This window comes from Vigna unguiculata, chromosome 7 (assembly GCF_004118075.2).
Source record: "Vigna unguiculata cultivar IT97K-499-35 chromosome 7, ASM411807v1, whole genome shotgun sequence".
In the NCBI taxonomy this organism is placed as follows: domain Eukaryota; kingdom Viridiplantae; phylum Streptophyta; class Magnoliopsida; order Fabales; family Fabaceae; genus Vigna; species Vigna unguiculata.
The window spans coordinates 40,427,706-40,455,063 of NC_040285.1; the positions used below are offsets into that span (position 1 = coordinate 40,427,706).

General features: G+C 30.6%; 4 protein-coding genes across 8 annotated transcripts in view; 2 read left to right on the forward strand and 2 right to left on the reverse strand.

Annotated features, from left to right (window-relative positions):
• LOC114191652 (callose synthase 9) overlaps nt 1-3,981 on the forward strand; it is a 32,737-nt gene extending 28,756 nt beyond the window's left edge. For 2 of the 4 annotated variants that reach the window (XM_028080957.1, XM_028080958.1), the window contains exons 51-53: nt 2,382-2,432; nt 2,518-2,700; nt 3,508-3,981. In XM_028080957.1, the coding sequence (XP_027936758.1) occupies nt 2,382-2,432; nt 2,518-2,700; nt 3,508-3,744 (471 nt within the window). In that variant the 3' untranslated portion in view covers nt 3,745-3,981. Of the gene's footprint in view, nt 1-1,834; nt 2,053-2,381; nt 2,433-2,517; nt 2,701-3,507 lie in introns of those variants that run through there. The other 2 variants (XR_003605993.1, XR_003605992.1) reach the window with 2 other exon arrangements.
• Nucleotides 3,982-5,377: 1,396 nt separating this feature from the next.
• Nucleotides 5,378-6,735, reverse strand: LOC114189574. Its single transcript, XM_028078180.1, has one exon. The coding sequence runs from the start codon at nt 6,585-6,587 to the stop codon at nt 5,445-5,447; it is 1,143 nt and encodes a 380-aa protein (XP_027933981.1). The 5' UTR covers nt 6,588-6,735; the 3' UTR covers nt 5,378-5,444.
• A 4,912-nt stretch (nt 6,736-11,647) lies between these two features.
• Nucleotides 11,648-12,862, reverse strand: LOC114189652. Its single transcript, XM_028078281.1, has one exon. It carries the CDS (start codon nt 12,832-12,834, stop codon nt 11,851-11,853), a length of 984 nt encoding a protein of 327 aa, XP_027934082.1. The 5' UTR covers nt 12,835-12,862; the 3' UTR covers nt 11,648-11,850.
• Nucleotides 12,863-19,364: 6,502 nt separating this feature from the next.
• Nucleotides 19,365-26,010, forward strand: LOC114191712 (nucleolar complex protein 2 homolog). Of its 2 annotated transcripts, none has more exons than XM_028081069.1 (12): nt 19,365-19,597; nt 19,733-19,772; nt 19,866-19,975; nt 20,305-20,376; nt 21,671-22,216; nt 22,516-22,818; nt 23,657-23,986; nt 24,063-24,269; nt 24,396-24,482; nt 25,005-25,099; nt 25,199-25,327; nt 25,437-26,010. In XM_028081069.1, exons 2-12 carry the CDS (start codon nt 19,751-19,753, stop codon nt 25,654-25,656), a joined length of 2,121 nt encoding a protein of 706 aa, XP_027936870.1. In that variant the 5' UTR covers nt 19,365-19,597; nt 19,733-19,750; the 3' UTR covers nt 25,657-26,010. The 2 variants fall into 2 exon arrangements, with proteins under 2 accessions (XP_027936870.1, XP_027936871.1); XM_028081070.1 differs by having other exon boundaries at nt 19,481-19,648.
• The last annotated feature ends 1,348 nt before the right edge of the window (nt 26,011-27,358 follow it).

The following is a 27,358-nucleotide window of genomic DNA, read 5'->3' on the forward strand; positions in this document are numbered from 1 at the left end:
TGATTCATAGGGTTTCTAGAATTAGAGAATCCTCTATCATTTCGACAATAATATTAAGTGAACAAATTATCTATTATGGCTGATTTTTGTCCATATATACTTGAGTTTCATCTCAGCTGATGTATAATATATTATGTTTTTATAAAAGCTTTAAAACAAAATAATATCACTTATTTCAACACTTCCCTCAATTAGGTCTTTTCTGTTAGATTGACGTTAACTAACTGACATAGTCCTAATTTTTATTAAAATGATTGAATTAGGTTCTTTCTGTTAAATTAACGATAACACCTTTCAACAAAAAAAATAATGGACCAAATTGAATAATTGAAACAAAAATTAGGATGAAATAAGGATTTAGCCTTTTAATAAAGATAAATTCATAATAAATAATAAAAACGGAATAAGTTATGATGTGGGATGTTATTTCGCTCTCCGGTGCTGAGTGACTTCATTTTACCAGAAAATTTTGAATATAGTGGGGTTGACCTGTTCAAATACCAACTTAAAATTATAAATAGCCAAAAGTCAGAGTTTCATCTCAGCTGATGTATACGTCTATAAATGTGAGTACTAGTATATCTCAAAGAGGGTGGCTACAACTTTTGTTCCTTAACCTTTCTTTTTTAATCAGTTCATGCAAGGTCCATGGCTTGGCCATTGGAATGTTATGATTCGCATTCTAAGGTACCTCAAAAAAGCTCTCGGGCAAGGGTTGTTATATGAAGATAAATGAAGCATTCAGGTCTTTGAATACTATGGTGCAGATTGGGCAAGTTCGTCTATTGATAGACGGTCTATTACTGAATATAGTGTTTTTTTTTTTTGAGAAAACATTATTTCATGAAAAAGTAAGAAGCAAAATGTAGTGACCCGATAGTTGAAGCTGAATATAGGGTAATGGCATCACTAACTTGTGAACTTATATGGATAAAGCAGTTCCTTCAAGAGCTTAACTTTTCTGATATCCAGACTATGAATATGTATTACAATAATCAAGCTACTCTCCACATTGCATCAAATTTAGTGTTTCACGAGATAACTAAACATAGAAATTGATTGTCATTTTGTTCGTAAAAAGTTGTTGGCGAAAAAAATATGTACCGAGTTTGTTAGATGTGTTGACCAAATCTTTAAAGGGACCTTGGATTGAGATTATTTGTTCCAAGTTTGGTACATATAATTTGTATGCTACAACTTGAAGGAAAGTGTTGGAATAATTATTAGGTCCACTTATGTTAGTGTAGTTATTAGGCCTAAAGTAGGGAGTTGTGTGTTGGGTTATCTCTAATTATTGTTTCTAGTTTTGTAGCTAGCAGTGTAAGATAGTCTCTTGACCCTCCATCTCTTTATTATATCAATTCTTAATCAATATAAATAGCAGAACATGAGAAGGGTCCTTAAAAAGCCCTCTAAAAATCTTGAGTGAATTAAGGTTCTAGAGATCTTATATTAACTAGAGATATGATCAAATTATGTATATAAGTGAGTATAAACATTACCTTAGAAGTCAGTTTTATGATGTTAAGTTCAAAATCACTTTCTAAGACAAGTTGTTAGAGGTTAGTAAGCTTTAGCTGTGGGAAAATGTTTGTTTAGTTGATGAACAGCAGTTCGAGATCCTCCTTGTCCTATTAGGATGTAGTAGATTTTATTGTCTATACATTGCTTTTGCTATACAGTTAGTACTGCAATCTTGGTATTTCCCATCATTTCTAGACAGTTTTCAGCTGACTTTATCTGTCGAAAATTGTCAAACCCTTTATTCCTTTTACTGACTATAATCGAATGCACCACATTTTCCACATTACATTCTTTTACTGACTCTCCTCAGTTGTCAGCCATCATTCATTGTTGCCAGAAGCTCTGGCAGCAGTGCACGTTCTACGCACATGGTTTCGGAGTTGAAGTTGAATGGTGACCTCACTTTTTGATGCTCTAGAGCCTCACTGCGGTGCCAAGTTCTCCCTTGGCAAAGCTGTCGATCCCCAAATTTTTGCCTTCACTTTTCTCTGCCTTGTGGTGGAGCCCTCGATCAGCAAGATCTACAAGGTTGCCATCTCCGCTAGAAGGATCGGATAGAAATATTAATCATGTCGAATGTGCTCTATGCCTGGGTCGTGATAAAAATCATGAATTGGGGAAGGCTAGCTTTCTGAATCAATAATTGAAACATATTGTGAATAGAGATTCATGACCAATAATAAAATAAATTTTTTTCTAGAATATATTGATTATAAAATAATACTTGATTAATGAATATATATTTTACTTTCTTCTTTCTATACTTTGATTCGAAGCTTAGAAGGTCCTATTTGAATAGAAGGGTCCAGTAGATAACTGGCTTGTGAACTGACTGCTTATGTTCACATTTTGTACAGGTTTATGGACTTTCGTGGGTAGTTCTGGCAGTACTCATAATTCTTTTCAAGGTGAAAAATAGGCATTGTGTTGACTTTCATTTAACTTTACATGTTAATTTTGCATCTTCATGCCTATTTCTATTCTTGCACATAGGTGTTCACATTCAGCCAGAAGATATCAGTCAATTTCCAGCTTCTTTTGCGGTTTATACAAGGAGTCTCCCTTCTGTTAGCACTGGCTGGTTTGGTTGTAGCAGTTATATTGACTGAGCTGTCTTTACCTGACATATTTGCTTCTATGTTGGCTTTCATTCCTACTGGATGGGGAATTCTATCTGTGAGTTTTCTTTTCCTCTAATCTATATCCTATTATTTGTTATTTTACACAATTTGGTTGTCTTAATATTTTGGCTTTGCGCTTAATTCAATATAATAAAAACGGATTATAAGATAGGGACTTTCTTGGCTTTAAAAGGACTATCGTATATGTCGAGTCAATAATAGGATTTGAACACCATTTGAGGGTTAACATCACCTAGGCTGCACCTTAGGATGCTTCTCTCAGATTCTCTGTCAAACCCCTCCAGTGTTGGCCCTTTTTAAAGCATCAGCCACCAACTCTTATAGGCTGCAACTGGCTTGGGGTGTCCACATTACAGGTGGTCCAACCATAGATATAGAATAAGCTCTGATGCAACATTTGAATTTATGCTTAAAGCTTAATTTCACAGAACTGGTTTGATAAGATCTGCATTAGTAGTAATATTTGCAGTCATGGTAGTATCTCAGCTCCATAGGAAAATTAACTTCGAAGCTGCTGCACTCAACCTTTCTTTGTTGATAGGCCTCTCTAAGACACTTAGAATAAACCTGATAAGCCAATTAAAGTAGCTTTCCAACTGCTTTCTCTGGAGTTTGATTCTTATGATCAAATTTGTATTGCGTTTAACTGCAAGCAGTGAGTTAAACGAGAAAATGTCATGTGGTCAAATTTTTCTCTTTTTTTAATGAGTGAAAACATATCAGCTAAAAGTGGAAACCAAAAATAAATGAAAGTGCAACATGAGTTTGGTGTGGTCAAGCTGACACCGAAGCAGGAGGATAAATTCCACTCTGACCTTTTAATTTTGATTTTTGATTTTAGATTGCTGCTGCATGGAAGCCTCTGATGAAGAAGCTAGGACTATGGAAATCTGTTCGATCAATTGCTCGACTGTATGACGCTGGTATGGGAATGCTCATCTTTGTACCCATTGCATTCTTTTCGTGGTTCCCTTTTGTATCAACATTCCAAACTCGCCTCATGTTTAACCAAGCTTTTAGCCGAGGGTTAGAAATTTCTCTAATTCTAGCTGGGAACAATCCAAATACCGGGATATAGTTGTGTATTTAGTTCATGCCTTGTTCCTGATCCAGATACTACTATAAATGATGCCTTTTAGATTTCCTGGAGAGGGTGAGCGTTAGTAATTCTTCTTGTAGGAAGTATAGATTTTCTGTAGGCCAGCATTGTGAATAGTTGTATCATCAATTATGTAATCGTTTGATCTAGCTTTGGGTTTAATGTATGCAATATCAGTTTTGAATTTCCTTGTATTCCAGTTTACTTATTTCCCTGCATGGCATGCTTTAGTAAAATATGTCATTAAACTGTTTTCTATTCGTGCTTGTTTTGTTTTCCCTATTTTTGAGTATTTGCAAGTCACAATATATTCAACATGTTTCCTTGTTCGAAAATTCTATTTATTGTTTCTCATTTTGCCACCCAATCAGCTATCACAGTACAAAGCTTATTTGTACTGAATAAACCTGCATTTAAATTATGTGAAATATTTGTAACGAACTATATGCTAGCTACATAATAAAACGAAGCGTGCATAAAGCCGTATCCAATAATAATTTTGAATAAAAAATCTTTTTAATTATGCACCAGTCCAAAATACCTTTTTTTTATTATTGTAACAATTATTGGTAAAGTTATCATAACTTATTTATGTTGTCAATTTTTGTTTACTAAAAAATTGAGGTCAGAAAGAGAAATAAATACTATTCTCAGATTTATATTTTGTGGTCATTATAGATTATTTATATCATATATAAAGGAATTTTTTTTCTTTATATATTTTTTTTAATTTTACCTTAATGTTCAGAAGGAATTTGTTTTTCAGACTCTGATTTCCGATGAATAATTCTTTACGCTAAAACTTAAAAAGAAAAAAAACCCGTCATACCTTTTCCGTCTATCCTAGCCTAAGTGATTTGGAAACATCACCATGGCCACCACTGCAACTTCTGGAGTACTTCTCTTCCGACTTTCACCCAACAGCACGACACAACTTCTTTCAAGAGAATACCATTTGAAATAAAAATCCATGTAAAACAGGTGTTTCAAATATCATGGGGTGCCGAAAGCAAAATCTGTTAGATTTAGGGTTTTTTTAGGTTTTGGACTTCAAATTAACTTTGGGGCAATTTTTTCCTGCACCCTCATAATTTCAACCTGTACTACCATAAGTTTAAACAATTTTTCAAATGATTAACAATCCAAAATGTTAAACATTAATATTTTTATATTTTATAATGTATAATTACAGAATACAATTTTGAATAACAACTCAAAACATGTATATACAATTACGGGATCCTGAATACAAATGTATTACAGTATTACAGATTATGCAATTTAAAAACAATTTATATTCCAAAATATAATTCCGAATACAAATTTATATTGTAGATTACATAATTTAAAATATATTTTTCATTAAATAAGTCTCCGAAAAAGACAACTTTCTATTGAAAGAACAATGATTTAAAAAAGATTTCGACGAAGTTTCGCGAGAAGAATTACAAATGGGTCTCCGTTCATGAACCACCGCAGGGAATGACAATATCAACACGGACCAGTTTTCCACAATCCATTGTGATAAACAATGAACAAATGATTTTAGAGTTTAGAATACTATACTGCAGATAAAAATCAAACAACAATGTCACAATCCAGTATTTATTGAAACAGAAAACGCAAACAGTGCAAACTGCTCCTGATCCTGTGAATAACAATTAAACAAAGCATTGGACTCAATTGTCTAATGGCTCCATTTTTATTCTGACAGCTCCAGCAGATTGTGGTGTAGCAGCAGTTACTTTTGACCACCCAGGAGGAGGAGCAAGCTGAAGCCTCACACCACTCTCATTTTCAATCTTCACTTCAACAGGAGCAGTAGCAGGAGCAACGTTGGTATTGTTTCCTGCAAAACCAAAGACACTGCTATTTGTTCTGGGAGCATCGTCAGCAACAACAGTGAGTGCACCGTTTTCCCATTCAAGACGCAGACTCCTCCTCCGTATTTTCGCCATCATTCTCTTCTTCCTCTCACTCTTCGTCTCGTACCTGTAGTGCCTCGAACTCACGTGCGCCGCAAACCGCTGCGACGTCTCAAACACGCACCCGCACTTCGGACACGTGTACGGCCCGTTCTTCTTGTACGGATTGCTGTGCATCCGACCATCGTATTCGCTCTCATCGTCCCTGCCGCCACAAACATCCTCAACCGCTTCACCCACGCTTCTGTTTCTCGTCTTCTTCGCCCCATAAACGCTTTCGTGGGGAAAACAAACACTCAATGGAGTTGCACAAAGGGTAATGCTTTTATCAACCTCAGTGTCTGCCTGCGACAAATGGGAACTGCTACAGTTGGGAAAGGGATAAGCAAAATGGTTCATAAAACTTCCCCTTTGGGTTGGTGCAATAATCGCTAGTTGTGTTGACGAAGTTTCACCAACAGAATCACTTTCAGAAGTGAATGCTGAAGCAGAGAGGAGTTTGGCTTGCAGCATTTCCTTGGCTTTCTTATTACTCTCCTGAGTGCGAGTGTTGCAAACTGCATGCTCCAGTTTTTCTCTCACTATCTTACTCGCTCTTAAGATGCTCTCAGTGTCGCCACCATCAACACGTAGTGAGGTTGGTGACAGACCCGAAAAGTGAGCCCTCAGAACCTCTTTTCCCTTCCCTTTTTCAGCGGCGCTAAGTCCGCCATGAAACATCACTGGTCTTCTTTTCGTGGCCAATGAGATTTTTCTGAGACTCTTGACCCTTTGGTTCAACCCAAGTTGGCTCATTCCTTTCACCGTTAAAGCTTCGCTTTTTTGCACTGCGTTTGAAGCCAAGAGAGGGAAGAGGGTGGTGCTAAAGTTGTTGGACTTGGTCGAGTTCATGGCCATGGCGGTGGAGGAATTCAAAGGGATTCTGAGAGTGACTGTGCATGCGTTGTATAGTTTGTGTCAAATTTTTCTTTTTTATTCACTTTTGTTTCTCGGTCGTATTTATTTATTTTTCTTACAACAGAGAAAATGGATGGTATTAATTTCATGAAGGAAACAATTTATTTGGGATTTGAAATATATATCTTTTAATATAAAATACACGAGTCAATTGTCAAAGTGCTTACCTTATTAATTTGTAATGAGATTTCAGCATTTATGAAAAATGTGTTTCAATTAATTGATGCTAAGAAATGATGAATTTCTGTTGAAGAGTTGACCAGCAATTTGACGACAAATCCTGAAAAGAATAGACTTTTCTAACAGCGAGATTAAATACTTGCAAAAAAAATTATAATTTTATATTATCAGTAAACTTATTTTACTAATTAATAAATACTGGTCTAAAATCTAAATTTTATTGTTCAGGGTTTGATTATTTCCACCTAAAAAAAGGAACAACTTTTATTTTTATTGTTTGATTATTTCCACCTAAATCTCAGTTAATTATATTAATTATTCATAATTGATAACTCTGATAAAAAGAAAAAATCTATCATAGCCCTTTTATAAACTATTGGGCCATGAGTTCATCTTTTACCATATCTAACATCTACGATTTTTTATACATAACAGTTAATTATTTAACCCAAAAAATATTGGAAGCCACAGGCTGATGCAAAACCTGCATCGATGATAATTAGTAAGTAATTAATATAAAAATTGTAAAAATAAAATCTTCTTAGTTATTTTTTGTTTAAATATATCGATAGACCTTCTTATTTAAATTCATTAACGTAAAATTCTATAAAAAATATTAAGCGAGATATAATCATATAAATAAGTTTAATAAATCATTCTATAAATTAATCAAGAAATTTTACATAAACTAACTACACAATTGAATCATGACCAAATATTAAGCAACCATATATGATAATAAGAGTAAATAACAAGACATCTACTAATAAAATAATCACTCAGTTAACTAATTAAAATTTTAAAATATATCTCAAAGGAAAACTAACTCCATCCCTTCAGCAAAATAAATACTAAATCAGCATAATATGATATTGAAACATATAAAAGTAAATAAATTAAATAAATAAAAACAAAAAATTAAGACAAAGTAGAATGATTAGAGGGAAAATACACAATATAAAACACGTTGAACATGAAATTAAAAGCTTGCAACGGAGTGTCAAACAGAACTCTAAGGGAAGAGATTTGTGAGAAAAGTGTGTGTGAGGAATTATTAAAAGATAACTTCATTTATTTATTTAAAAATTATTGAAATAATATTCATGATACTTAAAATTATTACAAGACCTGTGTAGGATTTAAGAACTAGCATCAAAATATTTTATCTTTTTTTATAATTAATATAGTGGTCAAAATAATTTTTTTCCTATTTTACCATACGAAACTTGGATTGATTTTCTTCTTCTTCTTTTTTTTTGTTAGTATACGACGTCCAAATTCATTGTTCTCTGAGTCACTAACTCTTTTTATATATTTTCCATTTATATTATAATAATTATTTTACTTAAAATGCTGATAATCAGTTACCTAAAAAAATAAAGTTGTGGCATAATAGTTAGCAAATTCGTTATATTGACGTAACAATTCTTTTTTATTATAGTGATATAATTTTAAATGAAATAATATGGATATATTTAAAAACTAAAAGTCATTTTATTCATTGGTGTATATCTTACTAATTTTGCATTTATATTAACCGGTAAAAAATCTTATCATTTTAAAACTAAAATATCATCAATGATAATAATTAAAATAACAACTAAAATTATTAGTACTGACAAATATTTTACAACAAAGTTTATAACCAAAAATTTTATTAATTTTCTAATTTTGCAATAAAATTTTCAATCAATTTAGAGAAAAAAAACATTGACTAAAATCGCAATCATATTTTTTATCATAAACATTGATCAAAATTAACCTATAAGTAATATTGATAATTTAAAAATAGCAATAAAATGTATATTCCCTACATATTAAAAATTTAAATGTGTATATCAAATAAATATTATAAAGCTGAATACCTTGTAAGAGAAAAGACTCATAAATACATTGTGTTGTAGGTTGGGATAGTGTTAATTTCTTATGTGGGTTGAGATCATCTCTCATTAGTGTTATGTGTCACTCTTGAAATTTTCACAAAAAAAGATCCACTAGTGGTATCAGAACCAAAGATCCACTAATGATATCAGAACCAAATATCAATTCATACAAGTACAATATATCTCATGTATCAAAAGTATTTGTAATGGAAGTTCATGAAGTATCTCATTATGTGAACCACGATCTTCTTAAAAAAAGATTAGACAAACGTGTTATTCAATGATGAATGGAAGTATAAGTACTTAGCTTAAGAAGGATATGTAACAATATGAATGGACTAAAATTCAAGTAAAAGTGTACGTTGAACATATTATAAGAAATAATACTCTTAAACCTAAGGTTTTTGATTCTATATGTCCTCTATATGTGGTTTTAGTTTATGTCCTATTAATGTTATGTCTGCTCAATGATCTATGGACAGAACCATTTTTCTATATCAATGATATGACAATTAGTCACTAATTAAATCAATAATTGACTTTTAAAAAATATTATAGTTTAGTAACTTAAATAGCGATTGATTTTGATAAGAGACTAAAGCATTTTCTTGACACTCACAATAGATCATTAGAATGCTTAATCTTCACTGAGGTCTTGATAATCCAGGACTAACTCTTAACAAGGTTTTTCACCGATTAACAATTTTTATAGGAGTAAAATATTTTTAACAAAATATAATTTTTATATTTCTAAAAAGACATAGTAAAGGAAAGTGAAAGGTAGTGTGAGATAAATTCTGGTATTATCCTTAAGAAAAATATTATGAAAATATTTAACTCAAATCTAGTCTAAATATTTAATAGTATCTATATTAACTAGAGTTTAATTATATGTGTGGCTAAATTTTATTTTCTTTCTTAACTTTTAGCCTGAGTTCATTTAGGATAGCCTTAATTATGTTAAATTAATTCAATTATTTTTAAAATAAATTATAAGAATCTTTAATGAATCAATTTTTTTATTATACACTTAAAATGCAATGTGAATAACATTTTTTTGTGAGTTAAAATATCTTGATCGAATCTTTATTGAGTTTAACATAAATTATTATTCTTTCTAACTATTAAATAATGTACATATATCTACGCGCAAAAATGTTTACTTTAGACTTTTGCTATGTGTGTTTAGGTGAGCATTTATAAAACTGATTTTGGTTACATTTTTAAAATGTAAAGTAATTTGCAACTAAAATCATGTTATTACTAACAAATTGGGAAATGAATACTATTTAACCTATTGTTTTCCTTATACACAGAGCACAACTGTTCTATATTGCAATTTGCAATTTTGAGTTTGTGTTTTATGAAATGAACAAATTTAATTGAACACCATCTTTTTATTTGTTTTTTTTATAAAACTCACATTTAGTGTTGTAATAAAAATACACCAACACTTTTGATTGATATTTACGTGAACACAAGTTATAGATTCTCTAATAATAGAGATATTCTACGATAATATAATAGTTATCTTGGCTCACAATTGCACATTCTGTATTATGTGAGAAGTTGTTTCTTAAAGATGCAGTGAAATATGTAGAAATAAGTGTAGCAAAGGAACGGTTGCAGGTACTACAACAAAGACAAAAGTACTTTAGTCCTGACCACTGTTTTGGTGTTTTGGCGAGTATAATGCATATATTTGAACTGCTTTAAATATGGATGCTGTATAAAGGAGCTTGGATGACAATAATGAGTATGCGCTTCTGAGCTGGTGTGAGGAAACAAGTTAGAATTTCATGTTAAAAATGCATATATTTGGTTTGCTTTGAGGATTTCAAGTAGTTTTCCATTGTCATTTTTTAGGTTTGGCAGATATGTGTTTAGCTAGTGCTATAATGCCATATTAATACATCAATGTATACAGGATAACTTTTTGTATAGAGGTTAGAGCACTCCTTAAGTACTTTTTTAATTTTAATTCATTTTTTGCTGATAAAAAAAAATTTCTAATAATATTTTACCTTAATAAATAGTTTTTAGTTCGAATCTTACGTAGTATGTGTTAAATATTTGGAAAAAGAAGTTTGCAACTTGTAGGACTTTTATGTGACCTTAGTGTGTGTGTGTATATATATATATATATATATATATATATATATATATATATATATATATATATATATATATATATATATATATATATATATATATATATGTCATGGAACATGCTCTAGAAGTAGAAAAGTAACAACATTTATTTTAAATCATTTGATTTTGTTAATTTGATTGAATCCACAGAATCTTATTGGATTTGGCTAAAACTGTTTTGTGGCTGGAATGATTCAAACAAGGAGAGACATGTTTTTGTTGTATGAGTTTGGAATATCCGAACTGGTTCTTGCTCAAACACAATTCTTTTCCAGATAAAAAAAATACATACAAATAAGCGTGTAACAATGACCTAAATTGCCCAAAACAATAGATGTCTGATCAAACAACAAAATAACCTAAGAAACCACAAAATTAAGAATAACACATGTATAGAAACAAAAACAGTAGCTAATAATAGTGCAACTAAATACTAACCTTTTATGATCAGGTTATGAGAATAGGTTACAACATCAAATTTAAAGGATATATAATATACAAATGTAATAGGAGTAAATCAACATTCATTGTTCATGTTTGTGTAACACCCTCATGTATACATAATACCATCACTCTATATATATCACATGTAACAAAATGACCAATATATATTTTCTGGGCAATTACTTAGCACTATGGAAGACATCTTTTTTTATTATTATCATCACTATATGATCGAGACTAACTAATAACAATTGCTAAAATTTCACGCTAGTTGTCAAATTGAAAGTTCTTATAACTTTATAAACTTGTATACGTAAATGAAAAACTACCAATTGAACTACATGACATTACTTCATTTCTAAAGATAATTTATTTTTAGGTTTTTTCAGACGAAGAACACAAGAACAACTACACCATATGGATAAAAAGGATCCTGCTAATTGATATACTTCATGGCATTAACAACTTTATTTTTAGTTGTTTCAGTCACTGAAACAACTACACCATGGATAAAATGGATAAAGACCCTACCGAGACTCGTTCATCTACTGAATCTCCAGTTTGATTTGGACACCTCTGGGTGGTGCTGCAACAGGTAATTTCTGATGAAATCCAAAAGGAAAAGGATGATGAAATCCAAAAGGAAGGTGAAACCCAGGTATAGCATAATTCACTTTCTCAAATCCCGGAGGAGGAGGAATTGGTTTTCCAAATCCAGGAGGAGGAGGAAGAAGCTCCTCAACAACACACTCAGTTTTTGGAACAAGAACCCTAGGTGGAGGAGCCTGAGGAGGAGGAGGAGCAATCACACTAGTGTTCTTGCTATTTCCCCAAACAATCGTAGGTTTACCATTCACCCATTCAACACGAGGGTTTCTCTTATAGTACCTCGCCATCAACCTCTTCTTTCTCTCAATTTTCGACTCAAACTTGTAGTGAATCGAACTCACGTGCGATGCAAACCGCTGAGAAGTCTCGAACACGCCCTTACACTTTGGGCACGTGTAAGGCCCGTTCTTCTTGTGCGGATTGCTATGGATTCGACCATCGTACTTTTTCTCAGCTTCAGCTTCCTTCTTCTTCTCAGATTCCTTCTTCTTCTCAGCTTCCTCCTTCTCCTTGTTAATCACCGTTGCTGCTTCACTTGGCTTCTGCGGAGTACTCTTCTGGGTAGCTTCAGTGCCAAAATCGTCCAGAAAACGATGAAGCCTGGGCCTGAGCGGCGGTGCCGGTTGTGCCCCCGCCGTGGTGCGCGACCAAGTGCCACCGAGAACCCTGGCTAATGCTGGCACACGGAGCAATTGTTCTTTCAGCAAGTCACTTGCTTTGACGTTGGTAACTATGGGTGGCGGTGGTGGTAGTGGTGGTGCTACGTGCGGTGTTTCTCTCGGATGAACGTTAACCCAGGAGCGTTGTTTTGTTGTTGGGTGATTCACCCTTTGGTTCAACCCTAGTTGGGTATTCCCTCTCATCCAGAATGGGTATGGCATGGTGGGGTTGGAGCCTGGGCGAGAAGAGTTAAGGGACATGGTGACTCAGACAGAAACTGAAAGCAATCAATTTGTTAGTGTTTTATCTACGTATGTGCGTGTTCCGATACGAGGTTTGGTGGTCTTTTTATAAGGGCTTTCGTGTTTCCTCGGCAATGTAAGAGTATTATTTTACATTAATCAATACTTTCCATTAAATATAAAATATTTAAAGTTAGCAAAAAAAAAAAGTAGAATTCATTCTTACCCTAACTTTTAACACAGTATTTAAACATCAAAAAATGTAGTAAAATATTATTGAATTTTGACAACTTTCTCACGTGAGGTGACATCTTTTAAGGATTTTGGAATATTAGAAATCAAAAAATAAAAAAATAAAAAACCATTTAAAAAATGACACATAAGATAATAAGAAAAAGTTGTTAAAATTTAATACTAAAAAATCATTTTCCAATTCAATATAGTTCCTATAATTTAACTGAACTATATTAATTTTTTTCACATGATAATTTGAACGGTCATTTATCATTTTATACCTAATAATTAAAATTTTATTGAAATATTGTTTAACATGTAAAAATAATAATATTAGATAAAAAAAAGTATCATATTTTGACATGTAGTATTACAAATAATATAAACTTATTTAATCTAATATTTCAAGTGATCTAATGTGTTAGAGTACTATGGTAATCTATTATGATACATGTATCAAATACGATATACATTAAGACATTAATATACATTTATTTTAAAAATAATAAAATATAATACGTGATATATGCATATTAATAAATATATAATAATTCATAAAAATATAATAAATATATTATTATTATTGTGTAGGTCCAAATTAAAATTATATGTATTAAAGTTATTAATGTAAAAATAATAAATTATTATCATTATAAAAATATTAATGTTTTAATTGTGTTACACACTTCATTGATAAGTATTCTAAAATATACGTTATTCTAGTGCATCATAGATGGTAACATGTTCACTCTTAATTAATGTTTTTCTTTTCTTTTTTTAGTTCAAGGTTTCTTTTATTGTGAAGGGCATGTCGAGTGGATAAGTTTTTAATTTAATTCTTTTAATACTATTATGTCACGTTATTTTTACATTTTATGGTAGTTTTAAGTTTTTTTATAATAATCTTATTAATATTACTCTTTTAATTTGATAATTAAATAAACATTAAATAGTAATAAATTTATATATACTTTATTAGAATAGAAAAAGTTATGTATTTATTACTTTACTAAACAACACACTTTAAATATAACTGACGAGAACAAATCATATAAAATGTGTCATAACTGCTATTAAACGTGTCCAATGCTCAAATATTATTGAAACTTGAAAAGAATATATTTTTATTCTATTAGCGTGTCACACACATATAGTTGTATTTAAAGCCAACAAATTTGCTTATTATATATTTAAAAAGTTAATTTACTGTCTACTTTTATTTTATTTTATTCAATGTTAACTAATATGGACAAATAACTCCATATCTTTTTTATTATTGGTCAAATCTTTTGTCTAAATTATTAAATGTATCACGAAAAACAGCTCATAATCATCTTACAATTTCTTTATATTAATTCCTATAAAAAAATATTGAATTATGTAATTTATGTTATTGATTAATACATTGACAGAATAACTTTCACTAATTTTAAATTCATATAAAAATTCAACAATGAAATAATAAGTATGCCACGTATATAAAAATTATAGTTTTTTAATTTAAACTATTATTTTTATGGGCTATATTAATAAAATATTTATTGTTAAATTAAATGTAATTAATGATGAAAATGAAATTAAAATTATCAAAATATTAATACTTTAAAACTAACAATTTATTATTGAGAATAAATAAATTAAACTTAAATTGTAATATAGTAAAATTATAACATTACCATCAACTTTACGTGATCCTAATTATCAACTTTCCCAGTGACAGTTACAAAAGTTAACTATTCATCAGAGTTTTTTTTTTTTTTTATCTTTTTCTAACTGTAGTATTTTAATATATTAATGTCAAAATCATTATATTTAAAAAAGCAATTTCCAAAACTTATTTACTTTTTATATATACACTTTTTTTTTGTAAGAACGTATTTTAAGGTAGGAGGATTGTTTTTTAAGAAATAATAATTAAAATTTTAATTTTAATTTTTGTTGACTACATAAATTACAAAATTTTAATCATTTACCTCTCTAAATTAAGTCCTTGTGATTTGTTTTATTTATTTTTTCTTCTGAAGTTTATTATGATAATTTTATCGATCAAATATGGTTAGTGACACACAATAAGTACTTTTTTCTTATCTTAGGTGTTCTATTATTATAAGAGGAAATATATTTAAAATATTATTGCATGTCAAAGTATATTTAATATTTTGAATTAAGGTAAGTTAGCATTTAAGAAATAAACTGCCCTTACAATTTGTTTTTGAGGCTTGAAATGTAGTGGGAATTGTTGAAATGGGTTATATTAATTATTGTATACTATTTATGTTATGTTATGTATTTATTTATTTTTTTGTTTTAGATTTAAAACTCGATAAAATGTTTATATGTAGTTCTGTTAAATTAAGATATTGTTGATTTTAGATTTCAATGGTGAGATTTAAATTTTGATTTTGAGTTGTAATCTTTTACGCATAAGATGTGAGTAGAGATGTTAATAAGATTGGTAGAGTACGGATAGTATCTTTCATATACATTACTCACTGGATAAATATTCGTATTCATATCTGTGTGTATTCGTTATACGAGTACTCACATATTTTTTGAATATCCACGGATATTAACGGGTACTTGCAGATATTTATAAAACGAAAAATTTAATATTTAACTACAAATTCAAATAAAAATATAATGCAAAACATTTATAAATTTCAAACAAAGTGCAAATAGCCCATCTAAATATTGTTAAATGACAATTTACAAACAAATGAAGATTTTCTAAAACAAATTGATAAAAAAATAACTCATTCAAAATTAATGTATTAATATTTTAATCATTTTTTAAATTTAAATTAAAGTATAGTAGATATGAGTGTCCACAAATACAAATATTATAACACTCATACCCACTTTATTAATATGCAGGTAACAAAAATACTAATATTCATCACTCGTGACGTCCATTCTTAATATCCATTTTTTACTTATTACTTATTATTATGAGTTTTATACATTAATAAATGTGGGGTTGGAATTATGACAGTGACTTTGTTTGGTGGTGGGGTTAAAAGATGGAGATGAAAATAAATTAAAACAATAATTAAAAATAACAATACACTTCGATTTAATAAAGAACGAAAGTATAACCTAAAGAACAGACATCGATTATAAATTAAAATCTACAGTCCTACATTTTCTTACCGCGTCTAAATATTCTTCGATTAAAAAATTGATGTAAAATTTCCAAAATAATTTATGTCAAAATTGTTATTTACAATACATTGGTGATAGTTATACTTGTTAAATAAGTATTTGTGCATATATAAAACTTTAACTAAAAATATAGAATTAGGTAACAATTTTTATTTTATTATATTTAAATAAATATAGTGCTTTATTGTGCAGTAGAATTTTTAATCAATAAATAATACATACGTTGTATCACTCGTAAAGTTAAAACACTTTAGATATTAACTTTCTATATATCAGAAGGAGAAGTTTTTAATAAATACATTAATTAATAGTTTTTTTTTTTTTATCAGCAAAGAATGGATATACTTAAGAAAGTGTACTTAAGGGGTGCTCTAACCCTTATACAAAACAATCTAGTATATATTGATGCTCTAACTTGGCATCATAGCACCTTTAAAACAAAAAGCTAGAACAATAGCATAACCCTGAACAAAAACTATGGGATAGGCTTGTGGATCCAAACACAAAGATCTAGCAGATTCAGCATAATAGAGTTTATTCGTCTCCTTTGAATTGTTATCCTAATCCCTTATGCTTCCACAAGCACCACTTAATTGTGTTTTGGTTGCTACAGAATAGAACAAGCGTAATGGAGGTCTGCAAATATGCTGCATCATAAAATAGTTATGAACACAGTGGAGGGAGATCTTTGTCGCTGGTAGTGTGTCCTTTTAAGCCTCAAGCAATAGCATCCAAGTTATTCCAAATGCCTACGGCTTCACATGTAACTACAATATGTTTTGAACCTTGCTTTGTGTTCCCTTGTACACAGTCACCACCACGATACAATTCCATTTAGCTTTTGAACACCTGCAGTTTGATACCTATCACACTGGAACACACAACATTACCGTATCACATGGATTTTAAGCATGTAAATGGGATAAAATCCAATCACTATAAGAGAACGATGTAGTAGGAATCTTATGTTTCATCCATACCCAAGCTACCATTTGAGCATGACTGAAAATTTCTATAGGGTCCACTTTCCTTTGCTTAAAGATTACCCTATTCCTATGGTTCCAAATTTCCCCTATAGTAGCTAACCACATACCTCTCCAAGCTAGGTTTTGTCTATAATTACTCAGTATAATTATAAAACAAGTAACGCAAATTTTATTATACATTGAGCCTTCTTTTTTAATGATTATGTTTTGATATATCCATAGGTATGATAATGTGGACTGGTTTGATTTGTTTAGGTTCATATCACACTGGATCTGTAAAATATAGACCGGACTGGTTTTATCCGCTTTGAAAATGTTGGTTCAAAAGTTTGGCCTATCTCACATAGGTTTTGGTTCGTGGAGCATCCTTTTTTTTTTATTTCTTGTGTTTTAATGTTGAACAAATTAGAAAATTTTAACAAGTTCACGAAATTAAATAAATACTTTGTAAAGTTAAATGATAAATTGATAATTCAACATTTTCATTATATTCATACTCATACTTTGATATGCACGATGAATTATTTAGATTTAAGCACATTCAGAGATACATAACACTTGTATTTTTTCAGTCATACCAAAATTTAGAACGGTCTATGCATAAATTCAAAAAGTAATATAACCAAGTGCATTTTTTATGCAAACCGCGAATCAATCCGTCCCATCCTTCTTTTGACTAATCCAGGTTGTGGATTATGTGGATCGAATTTTTGTAGACCAACGAACTTAGTATGTTGACTCACCCCACATTTTATTGATAGATTTGTGGACCGACCCATACCTACGTTATCATCCGTAGATATTAAAATTTCCTAAGTTTATACTAATTCTAGAAATAATAATCACAACACAAATTTTTTCTTCATATTTTACAATACAGGTTATAAACTCATTTTATTGATGCTTTTAATTTTTGACTTTTATGTTAATAATTACAAAACACAATTCTTTGATTTTACGTTTATTTTAGGTTTTTATTTTTTTAACGTAGTATTTTAAGATATTGATTGAGATAAAATTATTGTTGAAATTACTATAATTTCGATAGTTAAAAAAACCCACCCAAAGTTGTTATTTAATATATAACTAAAATTGATATAACTTATTATTATTATTATTAGTGGAGAAAATACATTTCGTGCTTTTATATAATATTAACAACATAAAAAACGGTGAATGATTACACATAACATAATCACCTTTATTGTCTGAATATAGTACATATTTTTTTTAAGTTGAAATTGTAATTAAGATCAAAATAAAAACATTAAACGTGTGCTATTCATATATTATTATATTTTTTAATTTTAAAATATAATTAAAACAAATTGAAATATAAAATGTGTATACAGAGAATATAATTCTTTTTATATATTGTTGTATATACATTCACACATAAAACTAAATAAAATATTTCATGTACTAAATAAATATAAAAAAATCAGAAAATATATTACTTACTTCTATTTTCCTTAAATATTATATTTTTGTTCTTGATTCATTAAATAACTAATAAAAAATTATTTTTTATTTTTAACTGTTCCAACATAAAAAAAATTATTTAAATGTTACCTTAAATCATTCAAATGAAAATAATATATATTTTTCTATGAGTAAATAATTAAATTGACATTAAATGAGAGCATTTATCGAATGTTTTAACCTTTTTACAAGAGGAACTTGATGACTCTCTACATAAGAGATTGAGTGAGCCTTTCATCATGAGAAAAAAAAAACTTAAATAATTATCATATTAATTTTAAATCAATTAAGATCAATCACTACTTTGTAGTTTTATTTTTAAAATACATCTTAAAAAGTTATATATTTAAATTATTTTGGTCTTCAATTCTTAAACAATATAACATTATTGAGTATACTTGAATAAAATAAAATTATACTTTATTTCTTCAAACATACTATAGTTTATAGTTTAAGTTGTCATTGATAACTGAGTTTTTGATGCTACCATATAAATTTACATAAAAAGTAGACCTAGTATAGGATTTGAATTCTAAATTTTAAGTATGAATTAAATTTTATTTTTTTTCGCTTATAAACTGAAAATCACCATCTTTTAAACCTTAAATTATTTTACGTGGACGGATATTTTAACACTTTAACATACAAAGTGATGATTCACATTTCGAAATCTTTGCTTTTCATAAATATTTTCACTTATTTAATTTCGTTTCTATAATTTAATTTTATTAAAGACGGAAAAAGATTATAAAGTGAAAAAAAAAAGTGTTTAGAATTTGTTATAAACTTTGAATTAATGGGAGCATGGCAGATTTTTGCGGAGAGAAAAAAACATGAAAGCACCGAAATAATCCTTGAACCTTTTTTTCTGTCGTGTCCGCCGCCGAAGCTGCAACACAACTACTGAATGCGATTAGGTTTTGAGTTCACTTGATTTCTTTTACTTTTCTTGCTATCAATTTCTCAAGGTTAACTTGTCTCATTCAACTTGCATGCTTTAAAGGCCTTCTCTTTTTAATCTTTTCATGCTTAACCCTTAAATGTGTAAACAGGTTTTTCCTTCAACCAATATGGGCGCCAAAAATGATACAGGTTATGTGATTTTTTTTCCCTTTCAGCTTTATTTATTTTTTGAATGTCTCAGTTATTGATTTTCTTTTTGTGATTGTTTCGTGGGTGTATCAGAGACGAATTTGGATGGAGAGAACAGTGTAGGACGAAAGAGTAGAAAGAAACCCATGCCTGAGAGTGGAGCGCGAGAGCATAAGGAACAATTGCAAAAGCTTTCGGAGAAGGTTGGGTTTGTTGTTCTTGTGTTTCTAAGGACACTTTATGAGTATTGTATGTGTGGTCTAACTTTATTTTTATAAGGCGCTTTGAAATTTTAATCAGGGTTAAGGTCTCGTCACGTTGCTAGTTCTTTTCTTTAGTTTATCTTTATCTTAGCGAGTTCTATAGTTTATGTATTCGTTATCGCGATGAAACATGTCGATTCTTGAAGTTTATTCGAGAAATTTGACACACAGGCAGAAAATGTTTACATGTGTGGAACTGGAAATAGTGTTTGATTTTGTTATTTTGCTACATTATACTGGTAATGTTATTAACAGCTTTTCCATTTCAGGATCCAGAATTTTACGAGTTCTTGAAAGAGCATGACGAGGAGTTGCTTCAATTCAGTGATGATGATCTAGATGTGAGTGTATTCTTTTAGACTTTTTTGTCCATTCTTTTTCTACCCCATGCATAAACTACAATGGATACGAGGTGCGAGAAATATAATTTTTTATTATTGTATTCTTGTTTTCTTTCGGGAGTGTATCTTATCCTCTATTTTGTTCTTCTCACATTTTCAAGAAATGATTATTTTGGGTGTTAAAGAAACATGGGTTTTCCTCTAGATACATCTGTATAGAACTGTGACACTCTACACAAGGAAATATAAATTTAATTTGGTTTATCTTATAGTGGGGCACTGGCCCATCGATCATTGCAAATTTAAAATTCCCCTACTAAGTTATTTTTCTCATTTAGACTAATAGATTCTTTAGGTTCTCGTGATGTTTCTCCTATTTGATTTTGAGAAATCACTTGGGTAGGGCAAGGTCTTCATATTTCTTTTCACTAATGACTTAGTTCTGTCTAGTTTTACTTGAATCTAATGATCTATCCTCTAATCATGATAGGAAAGTTTGGATGATATTTTTGTAGATTTGTTTCTTTTGGACTAATGGATCTTTTAGACTATTGGGTTTGGTGAGCACACTTGGTTAGGGTCCTTGATGTTTAGAGTATTTTTTACTAAAACCTTCTTATTCGGTTTTGCGAGCATATTTGGTTAGGGTCTTGATGTTTAGAGTATTTTTCACTCAAAAAGCTACAGTCCGTTCTAGTTTTACTTGAATTTATGATTTATCCTTTAACCGAGATAGGAAACTTCTTATGAGGCTTCCTTTGTGTTTTCTGGTGAATCTGTTGTAAAAGAATGTCCATATTTTATAGGTTATGCCTTTACCCTGTTATATTATTGAATTTATGTTCATGGTCTCTATTTGATGCATAATTCTATTATTTCAACGGAATCTCTTTTTTATCCCAACTCTTTGTGATATGCACCACTACCACCAGCACTATCATATTTTTTCTAAAGTAATGACGTGTATGATTTTTTATTAGAAAGCTGCAAATTTCTGTAATCGATACTTCTCTCCCTTTCTTCCTTGAATTTCAGATAGCATTGTTAAAAGAAATTCACCTTTTAGCTGTGTCTATTAAGATTTCATTGCCACACCCTTTTAATGTTTTTTAACAGGAATGAATTTCTTAGAAGGACTTTGTTTAGTAAATCCTTATTTGAATATCTTAAAAAGTATAGGTTTTGGTTTGTTATAGTTTGCTTATTTATATATAATAATACTAAATAGCTTAATCTGATATATTCCTAGTATTAAAAGCTATGTAACTGTTACTGTATTGCTTGTTTTATCCAGGATGATGTGGGTACTGACATAGAAGATGAAGATCTAAAGCTAGATGAGGAGGTTAGTGAGGATGAGATTCAAGAGAAGGAACAAAAGTCCTCTAAGGAAGTTATAACTACTTCTATGGTTGATTTGTGGTGCAAATCAATTCAAGAAAGGGGGAGCTTAAGTGCACTTCGTTCCCTGCTGAGGGCTTTCAGGACGGCATGCCACTATGGTGACGATGGGGGGAATGAATCTATGACAAAGCTTAGTGTAATGTCTAGCACTGTATTCAACAAAATAATGTTGACTGTACTTACTGAAATGGATGGAATACTGAGAAAATTGTTTAAGCTTCCTGCTTCTGGTGGAAAGAAAGAGAATATAACAGATTTAATGGCCACGAAACATTGGAATAGTTATGGCCCTTTAGTGAAGTCTTACCTTGGAAATGCTCTCCATGTTTTGAACCAAATGACTGACACAGAAATGATATCATTTACTTTACGTAGGCTGAAATACTCTTTATTGTTTTTGGCGGCTGTTCCTTCACTCCTAAGGAAATACATTAAGGTATAAGTAACCCATTGTTCTTCAAATCAATGCTATCTACAGTATTCTAGTATTGCATCAATGAACACTAATACTTTTAAGTTTGAAATCTGTGTATTGCATATATCTTCTGATACATATTGGTCCTCTAGTTCTCTACTGTAATTTTTATTATAGCTTGATTAGATAGGCAGCAATAATCTAAAACGTTCTCTCCTAATTTTCCTCTGTCTCCCTCCAAATGTTTATTTACATTCTAGGACATGTAACTTATTTTTTCCATTGATTTTGTTGACTAACTTTCATAATGATTTCATCAGGTGGTTCTTCATTTCTGGGGTACTGGCGGAGGTGCCCTTCCTGTGGTTTCATTTCTGTTTATGAGAGATCTATGTATCCGAATTGGATCTGGCTGCATAGATGAATGTTTCAAAGGAATATATAAAGCATATGTTTTGAATTGCCACTTTGTAAATGCCGTGAAACTTAAACATATCCGTTTCCTTGGCAATTGTGTCATTGAACTTCTTGGTGTTGATCTTGCCACTGCGTATCAACATGCCTTCATTTACATTCGACAACTGGCTATGATATTAAGGGATGCACTTAATGCAAAAACTAAGGTGTTGTTCTATTTGTCCAGTGCGTGTTATTTGCTTATTAGGCATTATAAGAAGTGCCTGTTACCATTACGTAAATTTGAATTTATATTTATCCTAACAAACTGGTTATATTTGGATTTGAGGTACTGTCACATTGATAGGAGAGTATTATTGAATGCCTAAGTCCCATATTAAGTAATATGAGATATTCTGAGGAATATTTACATGTTTGGTTCTCTGTCTTTAGCAACTAGCTTTTAGAGGGGTGAATTTTTCTAGCGTTATACTCAGTACAGTATTTAAGTGCTTAGTTCTCTCCTCCTTAATAGCCGGCTCTTATTGGATTCCCCTAATGCTTGGGTGTTTATCACACTTCTTAGTTCTTATAGTTGTTACAAGATTGACATTATTTCCTATTTTCTGCTCTTTTGGGCATTATCTAGTTCCTTAACCTTACATGTTTTGCCTTCAAGTTCTATTATATGTCTTTTACAGTTACAAGGCATTCTTGATAAGTGTTGAAAAAGTAGAGTCGAGAATAAGGGTGATATGTTGTTGTAGATAGGGATTGAGAAAATATAGAAAGAACATAAAATTCTGTGGCTTACGCCTGTATTAGACTACAGGGAAGAACATAAATTCAGCATTTGTCTTTCATGTTTCAGCCACCCCTCAATCAAGATACAATGAATACCCAGAAAAAATCAGTGTTGAATTTCAGGGTACCACTACCTTAAATTATTAGGCTTTTATTGGTATTCGTTTGATTGGAGTCTTTCATAAACTGAAACATTTGTTTGTGCTGGCACTGCTTAAGTTATGGTCCTTATTTTACTCTTTCCCCGAATGCATTGTTCAGGAATCTTTTCGCAAGGTTTATGAGTGGAAATTCATCAATTGTCTTGAACTTTGGACTGGTGCTATCTGTGCCTACAGTTCAGAATCTGACTTTAAGCAACTTGCATATCCATTGACCCAAATAATTTCTGGAGTAGCCCGTCTGGTCCCCACAGCCAGATATTTTCCCCTTAGGTTGAGATGTGTAAGAATGTTGAACCAGATTGCAGCTTCTACCCATTCCTTTGTACCAGTGTCTATGCTCCTTTTAGACATGCTGGAAATGAAAGAATTGAATAGACCCCCAACTGGAGGTGTTGGCAAAGCTGTTGACTTACGCAGTATACTGAAGGTATTCATAACATGAATGAATTTAAATGTGAACTTTTTGAGATCCAGCTAAACTTAGGTGAATTCTTCTCTGTTAGGTTAGCAAGCTGACCCTAAAGACACGAGCATTTCAAGAAGCATGTGTTATTTCTGTGGTTGAAGAGCTAGCTGAACACTTGGCACAGTGGAGTTATTCCGTTGCTTTCATGGAATTGTCTTTTATTCCACTTGTGAGACTGCGTAGCTTTTGCAAATTAACCAAAGTAGAGAGGTTTCGAAAAGAAATGAGGCAGCTTATACGCCAGGTATTTCTATTAAGATGGTAAAAAAATGCAAGGGTGATACATAGATTTACTTGTATGTTTTATCATTGACTTGGCATGCAGCAGCACTCAGCATTCATTTCTAATTTTGCATTGTTCTACATTCAGATTGAAGCAAGTGCTAATCATGTGAATGAGAAGCGAATGTCAATTTCCTTTTTACCAAATGACCCGGCAGCATTATCTTTTCTCGAGGTTCGTGTCTCTAATTTTGGATTAATGAGTCAGTGGATAACACTGAATTCAGATATCATATTTATACCAAATTTATACAGTAAGATACATGGATTTATACTATTTCAAATGTTCGTTAGTTACTTTGGAATTAGATAATTAACCTAGTAATACGTACTCCACTAAATAGTCTGTACGTTGAATCTATCTGTACAGTCTCCTTGTTGGATGTGTGGGTTGATCTTTTTTCATTCATTTATTTACTTAAACTTTTCTCACTTCTCTCTTTCTGTCTCTTATGCACTAACCTTCACAAGAACTGCGTCTCTTTGAGCTGGTCAGCATCTTTTTTACTGCTGTTATAACTAAATTTCAGTGAAGTGGCATTGCATGTTTGCCTTTTTTATGCGGTCTATGTATACGGCGATGCACATGCAAATGATGGAGTTATTTTCTTTTCCTTTATGTTAATGCTATTTTGTTTGAGGTCGAAAAGAGTGATTTTTTTTTATCTGCTGAAAAGAGTTAAATTGATCATGTTAGGATGAAGAAAAGTCAGCTTCAAGTACTCTGTCAAAGTACGTCCTAACACTCCGCCAGAGAGCAGAACAGAAAAATAATTCATTAATGGAATCCAGGTTTGAACTTTGAAGTCAAGTTCAACTGTATTGATTACTAAATAGAACAGGTAATCATGGCTAGGATAGAGGTTTCTAACACAAATTGAGATTTTCCAGTGTGCTTGTGGGAGAAGAATCCTCTAGATTTGGGAATGAAATATCAGAGAGTGATGAAGAGGATGCAAGAAATAATGAAAAGGGTGCTGCCGTCTTTAGTTCATCATGGTTACCCGGAAATGAATCTAAGTATGATTTTCCTTTCATTTTTTTCTTTTTCAGTAAACCAAGTTGCTCATTGTTTCAGTATTGTTTCGTGCATGTTCATTGGCGTAAGTTTCTTTGTTGTACTTCTCAGGACAAAACAACCTGAAGAAACAAAAGGAAAAAGGAAAAAGCAGCAGAAAGAGAAAGCCATTGATGACGATGTTGTGGAGGACTTGGTACTTAGTTCTGACGAAGATATGCCTTCTAGTCACAGCCCTTCTGCTGGAAAAAATGATGATGCAGATCATTTACCTTCAAAAGGAAAACGCAAGCAGAAGAATCACAGAACAAAAAGGTTGAAAAAAAATTAGTCTCACTTGGAGGGGAAATGAAGTTTAGGTAGCAACCTCTCTATTCGGGATTCGTACTGAGAAAATGTGAGATGAGAAAAATTTTGATTAGTTTTAAAAGTAGTTTCCATTTTACATTTGGAGCAAAGACTGACGTGTGAATGTAATGGCAGCTGCAATTATATTTTTATACGTCATTTCGTTGTGATTGGAAAATGATAGTGTGGACAAACTGTGACCTGGCACTACTTGTAAAATCTTCTGGTGCCATCCATGGTTGGAGCAAAATGGTAACACCATTCCATATTTATCAGTGTAATTTATAGGTTTCTGAATTGGACATTGGAAAAGGATTTGAATTATTGATTTTTTTTATTTTACTTTATTATATTTTGGGAATTAAAAACATTCACAAAAATATTTTTAAATTATTCATTTTAAAATCATAAATTATGATTTTAAAATCTTCATAAATATACATATCAATCACCTTTTTCAATTTTAAAGATCTTAATTAACTAACGAGATGTCCTTAATTTTTTGAAAGAATTAAAATTAAATTAAACAAAAATAATGAATACTATAAATAAAATAACACATTACAATTACTTTTTATAATCTGTTAATTATTTTAATGGTATTAACAAGAAGGATCAAAATTAAAAAAAATTGACAAGTATTAAGATTAAATTGAAAAAAAAATAGACTTAATTATCATTTTGGTCCCCTAATTTGTTGGATTGGTTCATTTTGGTCGCCTTATTATTTTTTGGTTCAATTTGGTCATCTAATTCTTTAAAAAGTTCAATTTGGTCCCTGCCGTTAAGTCAACGTTATCCCGTCTCCGTACATGTTACGTGTCATATTGTGGACTTTTCAATTTTTTTTAATTTTTTTTAATTTTTTAAAAAAAAAATTTTTAATTATTTTTAAAAAAAATTAAACTGCCACGTGTCACTTTATGGTTGTAACATGTGTCAATTTGAAATTTTTTTATTTTAAAAAGATTATTGCCACGTGGCAAGTCACGATTGTGCCACGTGTCAAGCTAACATTCGTTGTTTTCAATTTAGTCCCTTCATTTGAAAGAGGACAAAATTGAATCATTTTAAAAAATTGGAGAACTAAATTGAGTCATAATTATAAATAAAGGGACTAAATTGAAAAAACCAATGTTAGCTTGACACATGGCACAATCGTGACCTACCACGTGGCAGTATATTTTTTAAATAAAAAATTTTCAAATTGACACGTGTCACAACCGGTAACACATGACACTTTACTTTTTTTAAAAAATAATTAAAAAATTAAAAAAAAATTAAAAAAATTAAAAAAAATTAAAAAAAATTAAAAAAAATGAAAATTCCACAAAATGACACGTGGCATGTACGGAGATGGTGTTAACGTAGACTTAACGGCAGAGACCAAATTGAACCTTCTTCAATAATTAGAGGACCAAATTAAACCAATAATTAGAGAACCAAATTGAACCAAAAAGTAATAAGGCGACCAAAATGAACCAACCCAACAAATTAGGGAACCAAAATGGTAATTAAGCCAAATAAATATTAAGACCAAATTAGAAAAATAGAACAAATATTATAATCAAATAAATATTTAATCATTTTATTTTCCATGATTCTATCGTATATCAACTTTGAAATTTTAAATTATAAGGATTCAATTTCGAGTTTTTGTTTAGAACATAAAAGCGAAAGCATCA

What these genes read in the sequence shown, in the direction of transcription:
- LOC114189574 (XM_028078180.1), bottom strand. Translation starts at nt 6,587, where the DNA reads ATGGCCATGAACTCGACCAAGTCCAACAACTTTAGCACCACCCTCTTC.
- LOC114189652 (XM_028078281.1), bottom strand. Translation starts at nt 12,834, where the DNA reads ATGTCCCTTAACTCTTCTCGCCCAGGCTCCAACCCCACCATGCCATAC.
- LOC114191712 (XM_028081069.1), top strand. Translation starts at nt 19,751, where the DNA reads ATGGGCGCCAAAAATGATACAG. An exon ending in ACTTACGCAGTATACTGAAG is followed by an intron (nt 23,987 to 24,062) that starts GTATTCATAACA and finishes CTTCTCTGTTAG; the next exon opens with GTTAGCAAGCTGACCCTAAA. An exon ending in CAGCATTATCTTTTCTCGAG is followed by an intron (nt 24,483 to 25,004) that starts GTTCGTGTCTCT and finishes TGATCATGTTAG; the next exon opens with GATGAAGAAAAGTCAGCTTC.